Genomic DNA, 20,046 nt, shown 5'->3' with positions numbered 1-20,046 from the left:
TAAATGACCAGTCACTCTGCTGCTGCTTCCTGTTGGATCATGCTTGCGACATGGATGGGAACAATTACCATCTTCTCCTGATGTGTGTACATTGCTGTACAAGCCACTACACTCCAGAACAGTGTGACACCACACAGCTGTGTTAATTGATGCCTGTTAATACACTACATTAATACATTTCCTACAGACAACTGGCCTAGTGGTACTACACACTGCAGGCAACTAATAATTTTGGCTGTGTGAGGCTGGGGTGGTGGTGGGGGAGGAGGGGTCATCGCTCTTGTTGTAGTTTTCACTATCTCCACTAATACCATATTTGTCGTGTGAGACATGACTTTTGTATCACTCGGTATACTGTATCTGCAAGTACTCATTAATGCACTTTTATTTCCCTGTCCAAAGCATTCAGTTTTCCCAACTAACACAGTTTGATGTCCAAATTATGTTGGAAATCTGATTATATTATGTTGTGTCCACTAATTTATGCCACTATATTCAGATTGAAATTTGTTCTCTGTTTGTTAACAGCAAAGGACAATTTCTTGCTTCCAGTTTTCTAGATGTGAAAGAAAACACGAATTTTTGCACTGATTCCATGACATTCCAACTTAAATAAATGTATTTTTATTAAATATATGCAGTTATATTCACATTCAGTTTTAGATTGACATTGTTATGTATAACTAGTATTTAAATGTAATATGTTGCAGCGCAAAGCTGGTCGATTCTATCCAACGCGATTGGCACTCAATCTCGCATCTGGCCAAAGCAAGATATTGACAGAGGCTGCAGCTGAAGGCTACATCGTTGTTGAAACAAATTATCGTGTATATGCATACACCAGTTCCAATTTACAAGTGGCACTTGTTGGCCTCTTTTGTGAACTTTTATACAGGTATTATTTTGACACATAGAAATTTGTTAATATTTAAGATCTGTGTCAGGCTAGTAAATAAGAAATAAAAATTATTATATGAACAAGTTATCATATTTTGACATATAAGTTCTTTTTCAAGTTCTATTAATTTATCACATTTTGCTCAGATTACTGTGTATCAAAAAGAAAGTTTAGTCAAGAAAATATTTAATTATAAGATATAATTGGCACTCACTATTTACCTTCAGAAAGTGTAATATTTGGTAATACTGAATAACACACACAAAAGTAAATTATACACTCCTGGAAATTGAAATAAGAACACCGTGAATCCATTGTCCCAGGAAGGGGAAACTTAATTACACATTCCTGGGGTCAGATACATCACATGATCACACTGACAGAACCACAGGCACATAGACACAGGCAACAGAGTATGCACAATGTCGGCACTAGTACTGTGTATATCCACCTTTCACAGCAATGCAGGTTGCTATTCTCCCATGGAGACGATCGTAGAGATGCTGGATGTAGTCCTGTGGAACGGCTTGCCATGCCATTTCCACCTGGCGCCTCAGTTGGACCAGCGTTCATGCTGGACGTGCAGACCGCGTGAGACGACGCTTCATCCAGTCCCAAACATGCTCAATGGGGGACAGATCCGGAGATCTTGCTGGCCAGGGTAGTTGACTTACACCTTCTAGAGCACGTTGGGTGGCACGGGATACATGTGGACGTGCATTGTCCTGTTGGAACAGCAAGTTCCCTTGCCAGTCTAAGAATGGTAGAACGATGGGTTCGATGACGGTTTGGATGTACCGTGCACTATTCAGTGTCCCCTCGATGATCACCAGAGGTGTACGGCCAGTGTAGGAGATAGCTCCCCACACCATGATGCCGGGTGTTGGCCCTGTGTGCCTCAGTCGTATGCAGTCCTGATTGTGGCGCTCACCTGCACGGCGCCAAACACACATACGACCATCATTGGCACCAAGGCAGAAGCGACTCTCATCGCTGAAGACGACATGTCTCCATTCGTCCCTCCATTCACGCCTGTCGCGACACCACTGGAGGCGGACTGCACGATGTTGGGGCGTGAGCGGAAGATGACCTAACGGTGTGCGGGACCGTAGCCCAGCTTCATGGAGACGGTTCCGAATGGTCCTCGCCGATACCCCAGGAGCAACAGTGTCCCTAATTTGCTGGGAAGTGGTGGTGCGGTCCCCTACGGCACTGCGTAGGATCCTACGGTCTTGGCGTGCATCCGTGCGTCGCTGCGGTCCGGTCCCAGGTCGACGGCCACGTGCGCCTTCTGCCGACCACTGGCGACAACATCGATGTACTGTGGAGACCTCACGCCCCACGTGTTGAGCAATTCGGCGGTACGTCCACCCGGCCTCCCGCATGCCCACTATATGCCCTCGCTCAAAGTCCGTCAACTGCACATACGGTTCACATCCACGCTGTCGCGGCATGCTACCAGTGTTAAAGACTGCGATGGAGCTCCGTATGCCAAGGCAAACTGGCTGACACTGACGGCGGCGGTGCACAAATGCTGCGCAGCTAGCGCCATTCGACGGCCAACACCGCGGTTCCTGGTGTGCCCGCTGTGCTGTGCGTGTGATCATTGCTTGTACAGCCCTCTTGCAGTGTCCGGAGCAAGTATGGTGGGTCTGACACACCGGTGTCAATGTGTTCTTTTTTCCATTTCCAGGAGTGTATTATCCTAGCTTTTGAAACTGTTGGCACATTTCTCAGGGAGTAGAGAAGGACACATAGGGGAAGAGGATAAAATAAGAGTCAATCACTCTGCCCCTTTCTAACCTTTCCCAGCCCCCCTCCCACTCCGAAGAAGTAACTAATAGTTCCAAAAAAAAACTATGATAATGTTGTGTACTTCTTTTAATTGTGCCTATCAGCAATATTGAATATTTTGCCTCCTTCAGAAATATTCTGGAGGGCATAACATATCCATGAAAATGTCAATTAAACTCCTTTCATTTCGAGAATCGTATCTAAGGAGCTCTCGTGGAGTTGCAAGTGTCATATCTAAAGATAGTCAGGGGGGGAAACATTCCACAGGGGAAAAATATTTCTAAAAACAAAGTTGATGTGACTTACCAAACAAAAGCGCTGGCAGGTCGATAGATACACAAACATACACACAAAATTAAAGCTTTCGCAGCCAATGGTTGCTTCTTCAGGAAAGAGGGAAGGAGAGGGAAAGACGAAAGGATGTGGGTTTTAAGGGAGAGGGTAAGGAGTCATTCCAATCCCGGAGGGGAAAGACTTACCTTAAGGGGAAAAAGGGAGAGGTGTGTATACACACACACACACACACGCATACACACTGACACAAGCACACATTTGTAAAGGCAAAGAGTTTCGGCAGAGATGTCAGTCGAGGCAGAAGTACACAGGCAAATATGTTGTTGAAAGACAGGTGAGGTATGAGTGGCGGCAACTTGAAATTAGCAGAGGTTGAGGCCTGGCGGATAACAAGAAGAGAGGATATACTGAAGGGCAAATTCCCATCTCCGGAGTTCTGACAGGTTGGTGTTAGTGGGAAGTATCCAGATAACCCGGACGGTGTAACACTGTGCCAAGATGTGCTGGCCGTGCACCAAGGCATGTTTAGCCACAGGGTGATCCTCATTACCAACAAACACTGTCTGCCTGTGTCCATTCATGCGAATGGACAGTTTGTTACTGGTCATTCCCACATAGAAAGCTTCACAGTGTAGGCAGGTCAGTTGGTAAATCACGTGGGTGCTGTCACATATGGCTCTGCTTTTGATCGTGTACACTTCCTTTCATGCCTGACCCACAACTTCTTCACTTTTGGAGGCCAGACATATCAACAATTAAAGGGAACAGCCATGAGTACCAGGATGGCCCCCTTGTACGCCAACCTATTCATGGGTGGCTTAGAGTAAGCCTTCTTGGTTACCCAGGCCTGCCAACCCAAAGTTTGGTACAAATTTATTGATGACATCTTCATGATTGGGCTCACAGTGAAGAAGAACTCCAAAATTTCCTCTCCAACCTCAACTCCTTTGGTTCCGTCAGTTTCACCTGGTCCTACTCCAAATCCCATGCCACTTTCCTTGACGTTGATCTCCATCTGTTGAATGGCCAGCTTCACTCATCCGTCCACATCAAACCCACCAACAAGCAACAGTACCTCCATTATGACAGCTGCCACCCATTCCATCAAACTGTCCCTTCCCTACAGCCTAGGTCTTCGTGGCAAACGAATCTGCTCCAGTCAGGAGTCACTGAACCATTACACCAACAACCTGAAAACAGCTTTCGCATCCCGCAACTACCCTCCCGACCTGGTACAGTAGCAAATAACCAGAGCCACTTCCTCATCCCCTCAAACCCAGAACCTCCCACAGAAGAACCACAACAGTGCCCCACTTATGACAGGATACTTTCTGGGACTGGATCAGACTCTGAATGTGGCTCTCCAGCAGGGATAAGACTTCCTCAAATCCTGCCCTGAAATGAGAACCATCCTTCACAAAATCGTCCCCACTCCACCAAGAGTGTCTTTCCACCGTCCACCTAACCTTCGTAACCTCTTAGTTCATCCCTATGAAATCCCAAACCACCTTCCCTACCTTCTGGCTCCTACCCTTGTAACCATCCCCGGTGTAAAACCTGTCCCATGCACCCTCCCACCACCACCTACTCCAGTCCTGTAACCCAGAAGGTGTAAACGATCAAAGGCAGAGCCACGTGTGAAAGCACCCACGTGATTTACCAACTGACCTGCCTACACTTTAAAGCTTTCTATGTGGGAATGACCAGCAACAAACTGTCCATTCGCATGAATGGACACAGGCAGACAGTGTTTGTTGGTAATGAGGATCACCCTGTGGCTAAGCATGCCTTGGTGCACGGCCAGCACATCTTGACACAGTGTTACACTGTCCAGGTTTTCTGGATACTTCCCACTAACACCAACCTGTCAGAACTCCAGAGATGGGAACTTGCCCTTCAGTATATCCTCTCTTCTCGTTATCCGCCAGGCCTCAACCTCCGCTAATTTCAAGTTGCCGCCACTCATACCTCATCTGTCTTTCAACAACATATTTGCCTGTGTACTTCCGCCTCGACTGACATCTCTGCCGAAACTCTTTGTGTGTGTGTGTGTGTGTGTGTGTGTGTGTGTGTGTGTGTGTGAGAGAGAGAGAGAGAGAGAGAGAGAGAGAGTGTCTATACCTGTCCTTTTTTTCCCCTTAAGGTAAGTCTTTCCCCTCCAGGATTGGAATGACTCCTTACTCTCTCCCTTAAAACCCACATCCTTTCGTCTTTCCCTCTCCTTCCCTCTTTCCTGAAGAAGCAACCGTTGGTTGCGAAAGCTTGAATTTTGTGTGTTTGTTTGTGTATCTATCGACCTGCCAGCGCTTTTGCTTGGTAAGTCACATCAACTTTGTGTGTGTGTGTGTGTGTGTGTGTGTGTGTGTGTGTGTGTGTGTGTGTGTGTGTGTGCTTGCACATGCCTATTGTGTTGTACTGTCATCCTATACACATTGTGCTTATCTGTGCAAGTACTCTTTGCAAGCACAAGTACTCTATGCAAGCATTTATTAATTGATTGTATTAGTTTCTGTGTCTCCAGTCCTAATAATTTTGCTGTGGCCATGTCACGTCTGTTTTAGTGCAGGTTTCTAACACGTTCCACAATTTTTCATCATATTTCAATTAAGGGATTTCAAATATTTTCAGGAACCACTTTCCATTACTTTATAATTAAATTAACAATATCAGATTTTTTTTTAAATCAGTGTCTCTGTACTAATGTAAAAAGCATTAATGTTTTGTAAAAGAATATATGATCCTTTCCATACATAGGACATCATTGTCAAATGTGACGATATATCATAGCATCTGTGACACTCATATGTTTGTAAGCTCTTCGTTTGTATCAAAACATGTGGTGCGTGGTTGAAATGATCTCAGCGACAAATCTAAAGCGTACAGTGAGAACTATTATGTGTGCAACAACGAGGGTGCAGTGGGAATGCATTTACATCGATTGGACGAACGTTATGAAAACAATCACTCAAAACCGACGTTTCACCTAAGTCACATGCAACGAAAATCTGTAACGCAACCATCTGTGTGTGGTGTTTATAATTATGTTTTATTTATATTTTAGGACATTTAATCTATAAAAACACACCAAATTTCAGAAAGAAAGCGTGTAAACCATCTGATGATGAATCACAACGATTCGGAACCAGTAACGGTTTCCTTTGAATAAAGGAACTCTTAAGTAAATTTGTGGCTGGTTGCTATCCCAACACCATCATCATCATGTTTATTTGCATACCCTGTCGCAAAGGGCTAGCTTAGTTCAGTACTTCTCAAGAATCTGTTTTTCTTGAGACTCTTAATCCCTACATTAAAATAAATCATTATGGTAATATTTGTGCTGCTTGGTGCTTTCTCCACTGATGACTACATATCTTTCCTTATTATGTAGTTACATCTCAATACTGATGGGCTACCATGATAGTTGTGACAATTATAACAGCTTCTTGTTATAACCCTTTTATATGTCATCTAGATATGCATCATAAGGGGCCACTCAAAAGAAAATGAGACAGATGGTATAAAGACCAGTAAACTGTTCATTGTTTCAAAAGTAATTGTCATAATTGTTAATACATTTATCTCACTGTAAGACAAAACGGTCAGTGCCTTTGTGAAAAACTGTTCAGTTGCCTACAGAACCATTGTACCCAGGCATACACCTCTTTATCCAAACCAAATTGACAGGCACAAATGTCTTTCTCCAGGGCTCCAAAATATCGAAATTGCATGGGAGAAATCAGAATTATGTGGTGGACATGAAAGGGCTTCCCAGCAAAACTACTCTAGAATAGTCAAAACAACCTTGGCAACGTGAGTGCAACCCACATCCTCCATACAATCCTGTACCTCCCCAAGTGATATCCATGTTTTTGAAGCCCCGAAGAAAGACATTCATGGCTTTCGACGAAATCATATTTCAGATTCCCTAAGTTTATCTGTTTACGTTAAGCAACTACAAAACCTGTAAATTTTGACTTGCTTTGTCTCTCCTATGAGCCTCCATGTGAGCCTGCGTCGATTATTTTTCTGGAAACTCGTGTTGATTCTTTTTCTTTGCACATGTATACTGTAGGTTATGTCTAGCAATTACAATTTAAATTGAGTCATGCAACAAGTTAGGAAGAGCTTCAGTAAATTCAGGCAGGAAGAGTCCTCTAACAAATTACAGAAAAAAATGTGAAAGGTTAAATACTATCTTGGTCCTACTGGAATCATAATGTTATCCTAAAATGAAACCAAGATGTATATGGAAGAAGGTTGTACAAGATTATTTACCACCATGTCTAATTCTAATTTTTTAATGCATCCATTGTGGTCTTCAATCCTTCAGGACCTTTTTATCATATGTACACTTAGCTATGCTGTCTAAAATGGTCAGTATATTTTTTGAAACGTGTTGTTGAAGATTATCATTGTACAGCCCACAGCAGAGTTTCACTGCCTGCATGTCAGCTTAAGAATTCCTGTACCATTTTCCAGGTTGCCCCAGTCCTATTTTATGCATCTTCTCTTCCAATTCTTTTCTTACCATTTCCTACAACTTAGACCTTTCTTTCCCATGAATGTTATAACATAGGCTTTTAAATCTTGCCTGTCGCATCTCGTTAATGTGTTGTCATCTCTTACGCAGTACAGCTCTCCAATCTTATCCATCTCATGGGGGAGGATTTTTGGCAGTGAAATGTATTCAGCTGCCCCCTTACCCAAATTACGGAATAGTTGTTTACAACATTCAAGGCATGTTACTTGTGTTCTGCTTAAATTACAATATCAAGATGTGTCCAGTATGCTTGTAAAAGTGTTTTACAGATGAATAAAGCTTCTGCATACACACGTGCCTCAATGAAACAGATAGCCATATAACCACAACAGAGAGGTATCTGTTGAGAGACCAGACAAAAGTGTGGTTCCTGAAGAGGGCAGCAGCCTTTTCCATAGTTGTATGGGCAACGGTCTGGATGATTGACTGATCTGGCCTTGTAACATCAACCAAAATGACCGTGCTGGTACTGCGATATAGTGGGAATTAGTGACAGGAGGAACCAGACTTGTGGTCAGTGAATACAGGGTTATAAAATCAAAATCAAATAGGGGTAATGCAGGCGTAGGTTAAATAATGAATAAAAAAAAATAGGAGCATGGGTCAGCTACTACGAACAGCATAGTGGACACATTATTATAGCCAAGATAGACACAAAGCCCACACCTACCACAGTAGTACAAGTTTATATGCCAACTAGCCCTTCAGATGACTAAGAGATTGAATAAATATATGATGAGTTAAAAGAAATTATTCAGATAGTGAAGGGAGATGAAAATGTAATATTCATGGGGGACTGGAATTCAATAGTAGGAAAAGGGAGAGAAGGAAAAGTAGTAGGTCAATATGGAATGGGGCTAAGGAATGAAAGAGGAAAGCACCTTGCGGAATTTTGCACAGACCATAACTTAATCATAGCTAACACTTGGTTTAAGAATCGTGAAAGGAGGTTGTATACGTGGAAGAGGCCTGGAGACACTGGAAGGTTTCAGATAGACTATATAATGGTAAGACAAAGATTTAGGAACCAGGTTTTAAATTGTAAGACATTTCCAGGGGCAGATGTGGACTCTGACCACAATCTATTGGTTATGAACTGCAGATTAAAACTGAAGAAACTGCAAAAAGATAGAAATTTAAGGAGAAGGGACCTGGATAAACTGAAAGAACAAGGTTGTAAAGAGTTTCGGAGAGAACATTAGGGAACGATTGACAGGGATAGGGAAAAGAAATACAGCAGAAGAAGAATGAGTAGCTCTGAGAGATGAAATTATGAAGGCAGCAAATGATCAAGTAGGTAAAAAGACGAGGGCTAGTAGAAATCCTTGTGTAACAGAAGAGATATTTAATGTAATTGATGAAAGGAGAAAGTATATAAATGTAGTAAATGAAGCAGACAAAAGGTGATATAAGCGTCTGAAAAAAGAGATCAAGAGGAAGTGCAAAATCGCTGAGCAGTGATGGCTAGAGGACAAATGTAAGAAAGTAGAGGCTTATATCACTAGGGGTAAGATAGATACTGCCTACAGGAAAATTAGAGAGATCTTTGGAGAAAAGAGAACCACTTTTATGAATATCAAGAGCTCAGATGGAAAGCCATTTCGACGCAAATAAGGGTAAGTGGAAAGGTGGAAGGAGTATATAGAGGGTCTATACAAGGGCAGTGTATTTAAGGACAATATTATTGAAATGGAAGAGGATGTAAGTGAAGACAAAATGGGAGATATGATACTGCTTGAAGAATTTGACAGAGCACTCGAGGTCACGGGAGTAGACAACATTCCATTAGAACTACCGATAGCCTTGGGAGAGCCAGCCCTGACAAAACTCAACCATCTGGTGAGCAAGATATATGAGCCAGGTGAAATACCGTCAGACTTCAAGAAGAATATAGTAATTCCAATCCCAAAGAAGGCAGGTTGATAAGTCACACCTGCAAAATACAAATGTGAATTCTTTACAGACAAATGGAAAAACTGGTAGAAGCTAACCTAGTGGAAGATCAGTTTGGATTCTGTAGAAATGTCGGAACACGTGAGGCAGTACTGACCTACAACTTATCTTAGAAGATAGATTAAGAAAAGGCAAACCGAAGTTTCTCGCATTTGTAGAGTTAGGGAAAGCCTTTGATAATGTTGACTGGAATACTCTTTTTCAAATTCTGAAGGTTTCAGGGATCAAATACAGGGAGTGAAAGGCTATTTACAATTTGTACAGAAACCAGATGGCTGTTATAAGCGTCGAGGAGCATGAAAGGGAAGCAGTGGTTGGGAAGGGAGTGAGACAGGGTTGTAGCCTCTCCCCGATGTTATTCAATCAACATAATGAGCAAGCAGTAAAGGAAACAAAAGAAAAATTCGGAGTAGGTATTAAAATCCAGGGAGAGGAGATAAAAACATTGAGGTTCACTGATGACATTGTAATTGTATCGGAGACAGCAAAGGACTTGGAAGAGCAGCTGTACATAATGGACAGTCTTGAAAGAGGGATATAAGATAAACATCAACAAAAGCAAAATGAGGATAATGGAATGTAGTTGAACTAAATTAGGAAATGAGACACTTAAAGTAGTAGATGAATTTTTCTATTTAGGGAGCAAAATAATTGATGATGGTCGAAGTAGAGAGGATATAAAATGTATACTGGCAATGGCAAGAAAAGTGTTTCTGAAGAAATGAAATTTGCTAACATCAAGTATAGCTTTCAGTGCCAGGAAGTGATTTCTGAAAGTATTTCTATGGAGTGTAGCCATGTATGGAAGTGAAGAGAATAGAAGCTTTTGAAATGTGGTGGCACAGAAGAATGCTGAAGATTAGTTGCATAGATCATGTAAAATATTGAATAGAATTGGGGAGAAGAGGAATGTGTGGCACAATTTGCCTAGAAGTAGTGATCGGGTGGTAGGACATGTTATGAGGCATGAAGGGGGCCACCAATTTAGTATTGGCGAGGAGTGCAGACGGTAAAAATCATAAGAGGGAGACCAAGTGATGAATACGCTAAGTAGATTCAGAAGGATGTAAGGTGCAGTTGTTACTTGGAGATGAAGCAGCTTGCACAGGATAGAGTAGCATGGGGATTTGCATCAAACCAGAGTCTGGACTGAAGACTTCAACAACAACACAAAAAAAGCTCCGATAGTAATGCAGTCTGTTTATTCAGCTAATTCAGGTGCTAACAGGAGATACAATTGTACAATAGTGATTCTAAAGGAATACAAAATAATCAGTTGTAAGGGTTTTATAATTGAATACAATATATTGTTACATTACCTTCCTTGCTGTTTACCTATATTGTTAGTTTTAATGTATGGGATTCATTCAACATTTCTATATTGCTTAATGTGCACTGAATGAAACATTGCTTCTGTGTTTACAGGTTCCCAAATTTGGCTGTGGGCATACTGACTCGAGACTCAGTCCGTCAGGCTTTGCGTTCAGGCATCACAGCTGATCAGATAATAGGATTTCTTAGGTTGCATGCACACCCTCGCATGATTGCAGCAGGGCCGCCAACACTTCCTCCTACAATTGTTGATCAGATAAAATTGTGGGAGAATGAGCGGAATCGTTTCAGTTACACAGAGGGTGTACTTTACAGCCAGTTTCTTTCCCAAGCAGATTATGAAGTGGTGCGTGATCACGCACAAGAGTTAGGAGTGTTAATATGGAGTAGTACTGCAAGAAGGACTATTATTGTCACAAGAGTGGGACATGATGATGTGAAAAAATTCTGGAAACGGTACTCTAAAGGTGGTGGGTGAAATAAGTACTGAAAATATGCTTGAGTCACTCACATCCTCATAATTTAGCGGTAATGAGAAATTAAAAAATGTTCTCAAACTGCCAAAAAAACCAATCAATCATTGTTATTTGAAATATAAAGTTGCTGGAACATTGTCTTGTACTTGTTTGTTATTGTCATATGCAGTGCATAAAATGTGAAAACAGAGTTAACAATTATGATGTAAATGGTGATTCTCTATTTGTTTTGAAAGTTTTTTTCTGTAATCAGAGTGTAATTTTGTTTTTAATGTTATCAAAGAACATGAATTACTGAAGCATCTTGACTGCAGTAGATTGGCCTTATCCTTCATTGTCAGAACTGCAGATTTGGATGGCTGATTAGTAGTAGAAGTGGGAATTACATCTTAATGTTAGAAATAGCATCAATCAAACTGCAGTAGCCCATTACGAACACTACTGTTAAATGTTTGAAATGTAATTGGAAAGGCAAGAAGCACGTGTTATGCAAATAGAAATACTAATTGTCATGTTAGAATCAGAACCATATGATCAGACAGGAAGTCTGGCCAACAGTGCAAGGCCAAGGCTATAAAGTCAAAGCATACTAAAAATGACCCCCCCCCCCCCCCCCCCCGGGTAAGTCAGATACAAACAAGCACTTTCTGAATATAGCAGGTGAATTAAATGAAAACTTAGTTTCTCTGGGCCCGCCCGGTTGACCGTGCGGTCTAACGCACGGCTTTCCGGGCGGGAAGAAGCGCTGGTCCCCGGCACATATGTGTCGAGGTTCGATGAGCCGTTTGTGGATGAGTTTTCCATCTCCCCTTATTCTGCTTCAGCTACATTATGTCAGCGATTGCTGCACAAACAAGTTCTCCACATACGCGTACACCACCATTACTCTACCACGCAAACATAGGGGTTACACTTGTCTGGTGTGAGACGTTCCCTGGGCAGGCGGGGGTGGGTCCACCGGCGGCCGAACCGAACAATAACCCTGGGTTTGGTGTGGGGCATGGACTGTGGTAGTCGTCGTAGGGTCGTGGACCACTGCGGCTGCAGCGGGGACGGAGCCTCTCTGTCGTTTCTAGGTCCCTGGTTAACATAACATAGTTTCTCTGGAAATTATTTAAATCTCTTAGAAAATGGCTGCTGTCTGAAATATACTTCTGTGATAATGAAAAGGGGAGGCTGGGTCAATAACTGAATTACTGAAGACTGAGGTATCGTATGTATGTTGGGATGTCTATTGTGCAGCACACATTAGCCAGGTAATTAGCCATGTTTGTAACTTTTTCTTTTGGCATGGTCAGTTTCATGAAAGATTAAAGTACTTCATAATGAAACTGCTTTAAATAATGGAGAAAGGAATAATGACAATTTTAGACCTTTTGTTTTGCCATGGGTGTTTGCTAAAGTTATTGAAAAGGCCAATAAATACATGCAATTTATTGTTTCAGTTCAAGTAATTTGCTGTCAGATGTACAGTTCGTTTTTAGAAGTGATTTAACAGCACAAAATGCTATGTATTCTTTTTCTCTGTGAGACACTGGATGGGTTAAACAAAAAGTTGTGAATGTTAGGTGTCTGATTTTATTATTGATTGTGTTGATCACAAAAATATTACTGCAGCTGTTGGACCATTATGAAATGAAAGCAGCAGTTTAGCAATGACTGTGCATCTTGGTGCATCACAACAGTGACAAGAAACGGGATCATAGTGTTGGCCGCACTGCATAGTGGTTGTCTGATGAGCAGTAGCTATGATAAGTCAGCTGCTGGGGCACCATTGTGGAACTAATTAATAGCCTCTGTCCCATGTTCTACCAACTCATGGATTTTATAAAATATTTTCTATATAATTTTTGTTGATGGATTTAGTGATTGCTCATCAACAAATTACTTCTTAAATCTTGATAAAGATAGTACTGACTATAGGTTGCGCACTGGACCATAACCTTGACTGTTGACCTTACTGGCAGTAACTTTTGTTTCAAAATTTGTTACTTTCTTCTTGATTTGTGTTCAATAAATTTTTCATATTTAGATTTTATTGATTGTACGGCACAGAAATATAGCATGGTTGCCAGACTGAAGTTGTCTCTAGTTTGGTATGATGATATGTGTATATTTGGATTATGATTGCCATTATTTTTATATTTTGAACTGTTGCTTCTTGATTCAATGCTCAGATGACCTTGTTAATTTTTTTATTCTTTGCTGTGGACTACTTCATCTCTGGAACTTCTCCTGTGCCGGAAGCTGTAAAGTTTTCTGACAATCCAACTTTCTGCTAAAGAATTAAAAATACTTCTTTATAAATACTGATACATTGATCCTTCCTTTGCAGTCTAGAAACGCTGCTCCATCCAAACCTGTGTACACATGCAAATAAGGATAAACTTCCAAACAATAGTTGTTTGTAAAGTAAACACTTGACGAATAAAAGTACACTCAAATATCGCAAATGTTATTCGTCTGTTACGCAGACATTGGGTTACATCATTTTCCAAAACTACCTTTCATCAAAGATTTTAATATGCTTCCTATATTTTTGTAATTGGCTTTATACTCCCTTAACACACAAATGACTGCTCACATTACAAGAAAACCATCTATCATGGCATCTTACCACGTAACTATTTTTTAACCTTTAACTTACAGTGTGGCCAGTTAGATCTTAATTGATCACCTTGTTGGCAATGTGGGAGCAGTTTATTAAAGTCATGTTCTTATACTTTGCCAGAAATGCCACACACAAGGTCTAATACAAACAAAACTGGTTTGTGTAAACTTACGTGCTAAGTATGTGCAATTTACTGGAAGCCATTATAGTAGGATTCTTTTGAATACAAAAATTCTGCATTTGTTCCCTCCACTGCTCAAAATGTCATATCCTGTCATAGGATAAAGGGAAGTTAGAGAGTTTGTGGTCAGTCTGCAATTTCCAAGCAGTGAGGAGCAAATGCAGAAAGACAGATTCCCAGTGAAGGCAGGTTAACAACATGGATCTGCACCGAACACTGTCACAGGGCACCTATGAGACGCATGTATTCTCTGACTCAATAGGTTGCTTGCAGTAAGAGACTCATGGAATGCTGGGTCTGATTAACACTATTTATTTGCGGTCAGAGTAGCTACTACATTGAAGGGTAATTCTAAAAAACAACACAAGGCAGCTGGTTGCACAACAGAAGTCAGTGTCCGAAACCATGGGGGCAGATACTGACAGAAGTATTGAACACTAGCAGCACATTAAGTACAAACGTGAATGTGAGAGTAGCAGTCAAAGTGAGAAAAACAGATGTGTCTGAGCTTACCAAGGCTGGTCACGAGCAACAGAGTCGGTGCCCCAGCTATCTGACTGAGAACTCCCTCAGAATACAAAAACATGGGGTTTTTAAAGAACCATGGTGGTGCAGTGTTCCTCCCTTCCTATAGTCGACCCACCAGTCCACTAGCGCTTAACAAGATTTGGCCAATCTGATGAGTCACTCTGCACCTCCAGGATGCTTCCGGCCAACCACATTTAGATTCCTCCCCAACTCCTACTCAGTAGGTAAGGTTGCTTCTGAATTTTACATTAATGGACTACAAGTTTGGTATTGACAGCATTCAGCTGAAAGCTAAATGTCACTGTCACTCTTATTATGGCCAGCAACAAGTGTTTTACGTCACTTGGCCCCACCCTCTGTGGTTCTGTGGGCAGGGGCTGCAGTAGTAGCACTCTTAACTTGTGTAAACCCACTGAAATTGCAGAGCTTGCAGGAGAATCATGCTAAGATGTGCCTTTCCGTGGCCATCTTCTACTGTGATGCCTTACAACAGCATCCACCATAGGTGGTGGATGGAGTTTCCAGTTAATTCTCGAAGTGAAACTTCTCGCCTGATACAGCTGCCCAAAGTGTGTGGCACTAGGACTCTAATGTTACTATTTATCTCTGGTAACCTAAATGCTACATTTGTGTGCTCTCTGCATTGTGTCCCTGATTTCTTATCTTAGAGTTCTCTTGATGGCTCCAAGTAGCCTTAAGCGTAACGTACAAGTAATTGTGTCATCAATATATGACAGCTGCCCTCATGGGAAAAATTTGTTGACAATTATTTGCCAAAAAATTGTAATCTGGCTTCAGTTGTAGTTAAAATGACTTAGCTCTAGAAATGATGTTATAGACATTCATGGTTAATGACCTTAGTTGTCTACATTTTGCACTTTGTATAGTTCGTATTGAAGAACAAGTACGTTAAAAAGAAAATGTGATTTTCTTGCGATATTTGTCTCACATACTTAGTAAATTGTAAGTTTATAGGTTGCATTTTGAATTAATTAACAGTTAATGTAAAAAAAGGTACCATGACCATGGTATATTTCTGAAGTTTGCCAGGTTAGTACATTCCATGAAGTCGACTGCCATGAGTAAGATTTTAAGGCAAGCTGGTGCTGCTTTACCCATCAAATATTCGACCTGGTTTCTGAACAACTTTATCACCTGTGTCTGAAGATATTGTGGAGTTGCCCTACAATTCAGGGAAATGGGTTGATGGTATAACACAGGCCAAGTCAGACTGGGTTCGTGAAGTAGCCGTTTCGAGACAGATGGCAAAGTTTAGCTGGCTTTAGACATCTTTGCAGCAGGAAACTATTATTCAACACTCAGTCATTAAAATGATGGATAAAGATTTGGACTATGCTACGAAGATGGTTTTAAGTAAAGGACAACTTTTCACCTGCACCAAAGACTTTTCCAATACCTGCAGTCATCAGTGCCATTGAACAAGCTGTCCAACCTTTTTCTGCAGAGTCAGCAGGAGAAATAAGATGCGAAACTTCTCGTACAGTTATGAAGGCTCGCCCGCAAAAGAGTAAAATACCTGTGATAGAGAGGGCTGCATTACGTAAGCTTCGACGGGATACTGAGGCAGTGGTTCTTGTAGTTGATAAAGGTAATGCTACTGTTTAAATGTCTCGTGATGACAATCATGATAAAATGAACTGTTTACTGAGCGACAGCATGTACCGGAAGATCAGTAAAGACCCAATATTGTAACCAAGTGGTGCAATTCCTCTGAGACCCTAAGGGACTTCCAGAGATCCATAAGAATTAAGTTCCTGTGCATCCGATAGTGAGTAACATTGGCTCTCCAAACTATGACTGTGCCAGACACTTAGCATTGTTATTAAGGCCTCTGGTGGGGAAAATGCACTCATCACACACATAACTCTGTGGACTTCATTGGCAAACTAAAATCACTCAAAATGGAACAGTTCTGATACGTTTGTCAGTTTTGATGTAGTGTCATTGTTCACAAAGGTTCCTCTTTCAGAATCATTATTTCTCAGTGGCAAAACCTTTGATAAAGAGATTTCAGCTTTGTTTGTACATGTTTTAACTCTACATTTTTTATTCAATAATGAATTTTATGAACAGACTGACGGTGTCACCATGGGTAGTCCTTTGTTTTCATTGGTGGCCAACTTTTTCATGGCGGATTTTGAGGAGAAGGCAGTGGAATGAAGCCCACAGTAATTTGGAGGTATGTTGATGACAGGTTTGTAGTGTGGCACCATGGTGAAGATGTTGTTGTTGTTGTTGTTGTTGTTGTGAACTTCAGTCCTGAGACTGGTTTGATGCAGCTCTCCATGCTACTCTATCCTATGCAAGCTTCTTCATCTCCCAGTAACTACTGCAACCTACATCCTTCAGAATCTGCTTAGTGTATTCATCTCTTGGTCTCCCTCTACGGTTTTTACACTCCATGCTGCCCTCCAATACTAAATTGGTGATCCCTTGATGCCTCAGAACATGTCCTACCAACCGATCCCTTCTTCTAGTCAAGTTGTGCCACAAATTTCTCTTCTCCCCAATCCTATTCAATACCTCCTCATTAGTTATGTGATCTACCCATCTAATGTTCAGCATTCTTCTGTAGCACCACATTTCAAAAGCTTCTATTCTCTTCTCATCCAAACTATTTATCGTCCATGTTTCACTTCCATACATGGCTACATTCCATACAAATACTTACAGAAACGACTTCCTGACACTTAAATCTATACTCGATGTTAACAAATTTCTCTTTTTCAGAAACGCTTTCCTTGCCATTGCCAGTCTAAATTTTATATCCTCTCTACTTCGACCATCATCAGTTATTTTGCTCCCCAAATAGCAAAACTCCTTTACTACTTTAAGTGTCTCATTTCCTAATCTAATTCCCTCAGCATCACCCGACTTAATTCGACTACATTCCATGATCCTCGTTTTGTGAGTTCTGAAACTTCCTGGCAGATTAAAACTGTTGCTGGACCGAGACTCGACTCGGTCGGCAAACAGTTTTGAAGCTTCGTATCAGTGCACACTCCGCTGCAGAGTGAAAATCTCATTCTGGAAACATCTGAGTTCTTGATGGAAACTGAAAAAGATGGGTGCCTTCCATTTTTGGCTGTTCTGGTATGGTGTAATAATGATGGCAGTTTGGGACATGCAGTATATTGAAAACTGACGCATACAGATTTGACTCAGAGCTCTGGTACCCAGAACACACATCACTGCTGACAAGAGGAGTCTGGAGGACACGCTTCTACACTTGAGAAGAGTTTTTGAAGCCAAAGGGTACTCTCCACAGCAGATACGTAAGGCACTACGAGTGAAAGCAACAGTGGGCATAAGGAAAGCAGTAGTAGTTTTACATCCATAGCTTTTCTGCCATACGTTGGAAGCCTATTGTCAAAAATAGGACAGATCCTTAGCAAACAAAGTGAAAGTGATTTTTCGTCCTCACCAAAGACAACAGCAATCCTGGGTTCCACTTAAGATTATTTGGTGAATCGGAAGCCTGGGATTTACAAGATCTCCTGTGAGTGTGGCTGTTCATACATCAGACAGATGACACATACAGTCCACGAGAGAGGCACAGAACACCACAGGTACACCCAGCTCTTACAGTCTAATAAATCGGGGGCGGCGCAGCACTGTCTTGATACTGGGCACTCTAAGGTGTATGAAATTTTAGCCTCCACTTCATATTTATGAGCCTCAGTTGTGAAAGAAGTAATTAAAATTTGGTTGGTGATGGATTTAATTAATAGAGATAGTGGCTTCAACTCTGATAAATCGTGCGATCCGGCACTTTCTGTGATAAACTCACAAAGACGTCGCGACAGTGCAGCTCACAGTGATACATCGAAATCACCGTGTGGTTTGACCATGCAGCCATAGATCTAATTTCATGCATATATTACACTTTTTGCATATGTTACATTTTTGCTGCCAATCAATTCTCTGGCAACTTTTGTATCCATGGCCACATGCGTAGTGGGGCAGACCATGGGTTTACAAGGACGGAGCAAGTGCTGGAGTGTCAGTCACCTTGGCTCACTCTGAAGATGGCTAGATTGTCTACATCCTGAATTTCGAAGAAGAAATGAAATTTATAGGACTGCACGCCCTACATTTTATGGACACGCCCTACATTTTATGGAACAATCCTGCTTTTCTGTCAGTTTTGCCACAATGAACTCTGTTAGAGTATCCTGGAATGTTAGTTTTTCTGGCTGTTATCGTCAGCGGACCAACGATATCAATATCACATCTGGCAGACACTCTTCTGGGTGTTTTTGTCATAACCAATGGCATTTTTGTCTTAGTTTGCGTTATTTTGTTTCTTTGACAGATATTGCATTTTCTGATGTAGTCTTAAATATCCTTTTTCACATTTGGTATTTCCTAATACGATCATTAAGTTTTACAATCCCTTAATGACCACCTGTAATTGCATCATAGAATTCCTGCCTTTTCTTCAGCCGTTATCTTCTGCTTTTCATCTTCCTCGACTACCAGCACTTCACGCTTTCATTTGCCCATTTCAGTATCAGCTGACTGTACTTCCCTTATCCTTGATGATGCATCTGCTATACAGTTGTTCTTACCTTTTTTGTACACAATTTCATAAACATATTCCTCCAACTTCAATCTGAACTTCATTAACGGTGAGGACGGATCACTAATATTTCTGACCCACTGAAATGGTTTACGATCTGCACAAATGATAAGCTTATGACCAAAACATATGATCTGAAATGTTTGACCACCCAAACTACGGCCAGTAACACTCTCCCAATTGTGCCATAATTTTGCTGTGTGTTGTTCAAAGTTCTGGTGGACGCATATGCTACTGGCAGGTTCTTTCCTAATTCCCCTCGGCTACAAACTGAGCCAATAGTATTGTGGGCTTGCATCTACTGTGATTATAAACTTTTTTGAAAAACCTGTTTTAGTGCTTGGAATGCCTCCTGTTGCTTCATACTTAACACCTTTTTTCAACAACTCATGTAGTGGTTTTGCCACTTCACTAAAGTCCCTTAGGAAGTGTCTATAGTACACAACTAACCCCAGGAAACTTTTTAATGCTGTCATTGTACTGGGCCGGAGGTATTCCATCATTGCTTTTACTTTGTTTGAGTCTGGTTTTAACCCTACTTTGATTAAGACAAGTGCCAGGTATGTGACCTCCTTTTTTAAAAATTCACCTTTATCAACCTGCAACTGCAAGTTATGTTGCCGTAGCCTCTTGAAAGCTTTGCCCATTTGGGCATTGTGTTCTTGTGTTCTCAATAGGTCAAAAATTACCACATCATCTAAATAAATGAATATTTTTTTACCCTGTAAACCCATGAGAACGAAATTCATTAATTTTTTGAATGTGGAGGGTGCAGAATGAAGTCACATTGGCATTCTTTTGTACATATAATGCGCGTATGGTGTTCTGAAAGTGGT

At 41.2% G+C, this 20,046-nt stretch overlaps 1 protein-coding gene across 1 annotated transcript in view; it reads left to right on the top strand.

Annotated features, from left to right (window-relative positions):
- Positions 1 to 13,594, top strand: part of LOC126273642 (general transcription factor IIH subunit 4) — a 130,679-nt gene extending 117,085 nt beyond the window's left edge. Inside the window, exons 7-8 of the mRNA XM_049977048.1 lie at positions 711 to 895; positions 10,905 to 13,594. Of these exons, the coding sequence (XP_049833005.1) occupies positions 711 to 895; positions 10,905 to 11,289 (570 nt within the window). The 3' untranslated portion in view covers positions 11,290 to 13,594. The remainder of the gene's footprint in view (positions 1 to 710; positions 896 to 10,904) is intronic.
- The last annotated feature ends 6,452 nt before the right edge of the window (positions 13,595 to 20,046 follow it).

This window comes from Schistocerca gregaria, chromosome 1 (assembly GCF_023897955.1).
Source record: "Schistocerca gregaria isolate iqSchGreg1 chromosome 1, iqSchGreg1.2, whole genome shotgun sequence".
NCBI classification, from domain to species: Eukaryota; Metazoa; Arthropoda; class Insecta; order Orthoptera; family Acrididae; genus Schistocerca; species Schistocerca gregaria.
This window is presented reverse-complemented; position numbering and strand designations above follow the sequence as displayed.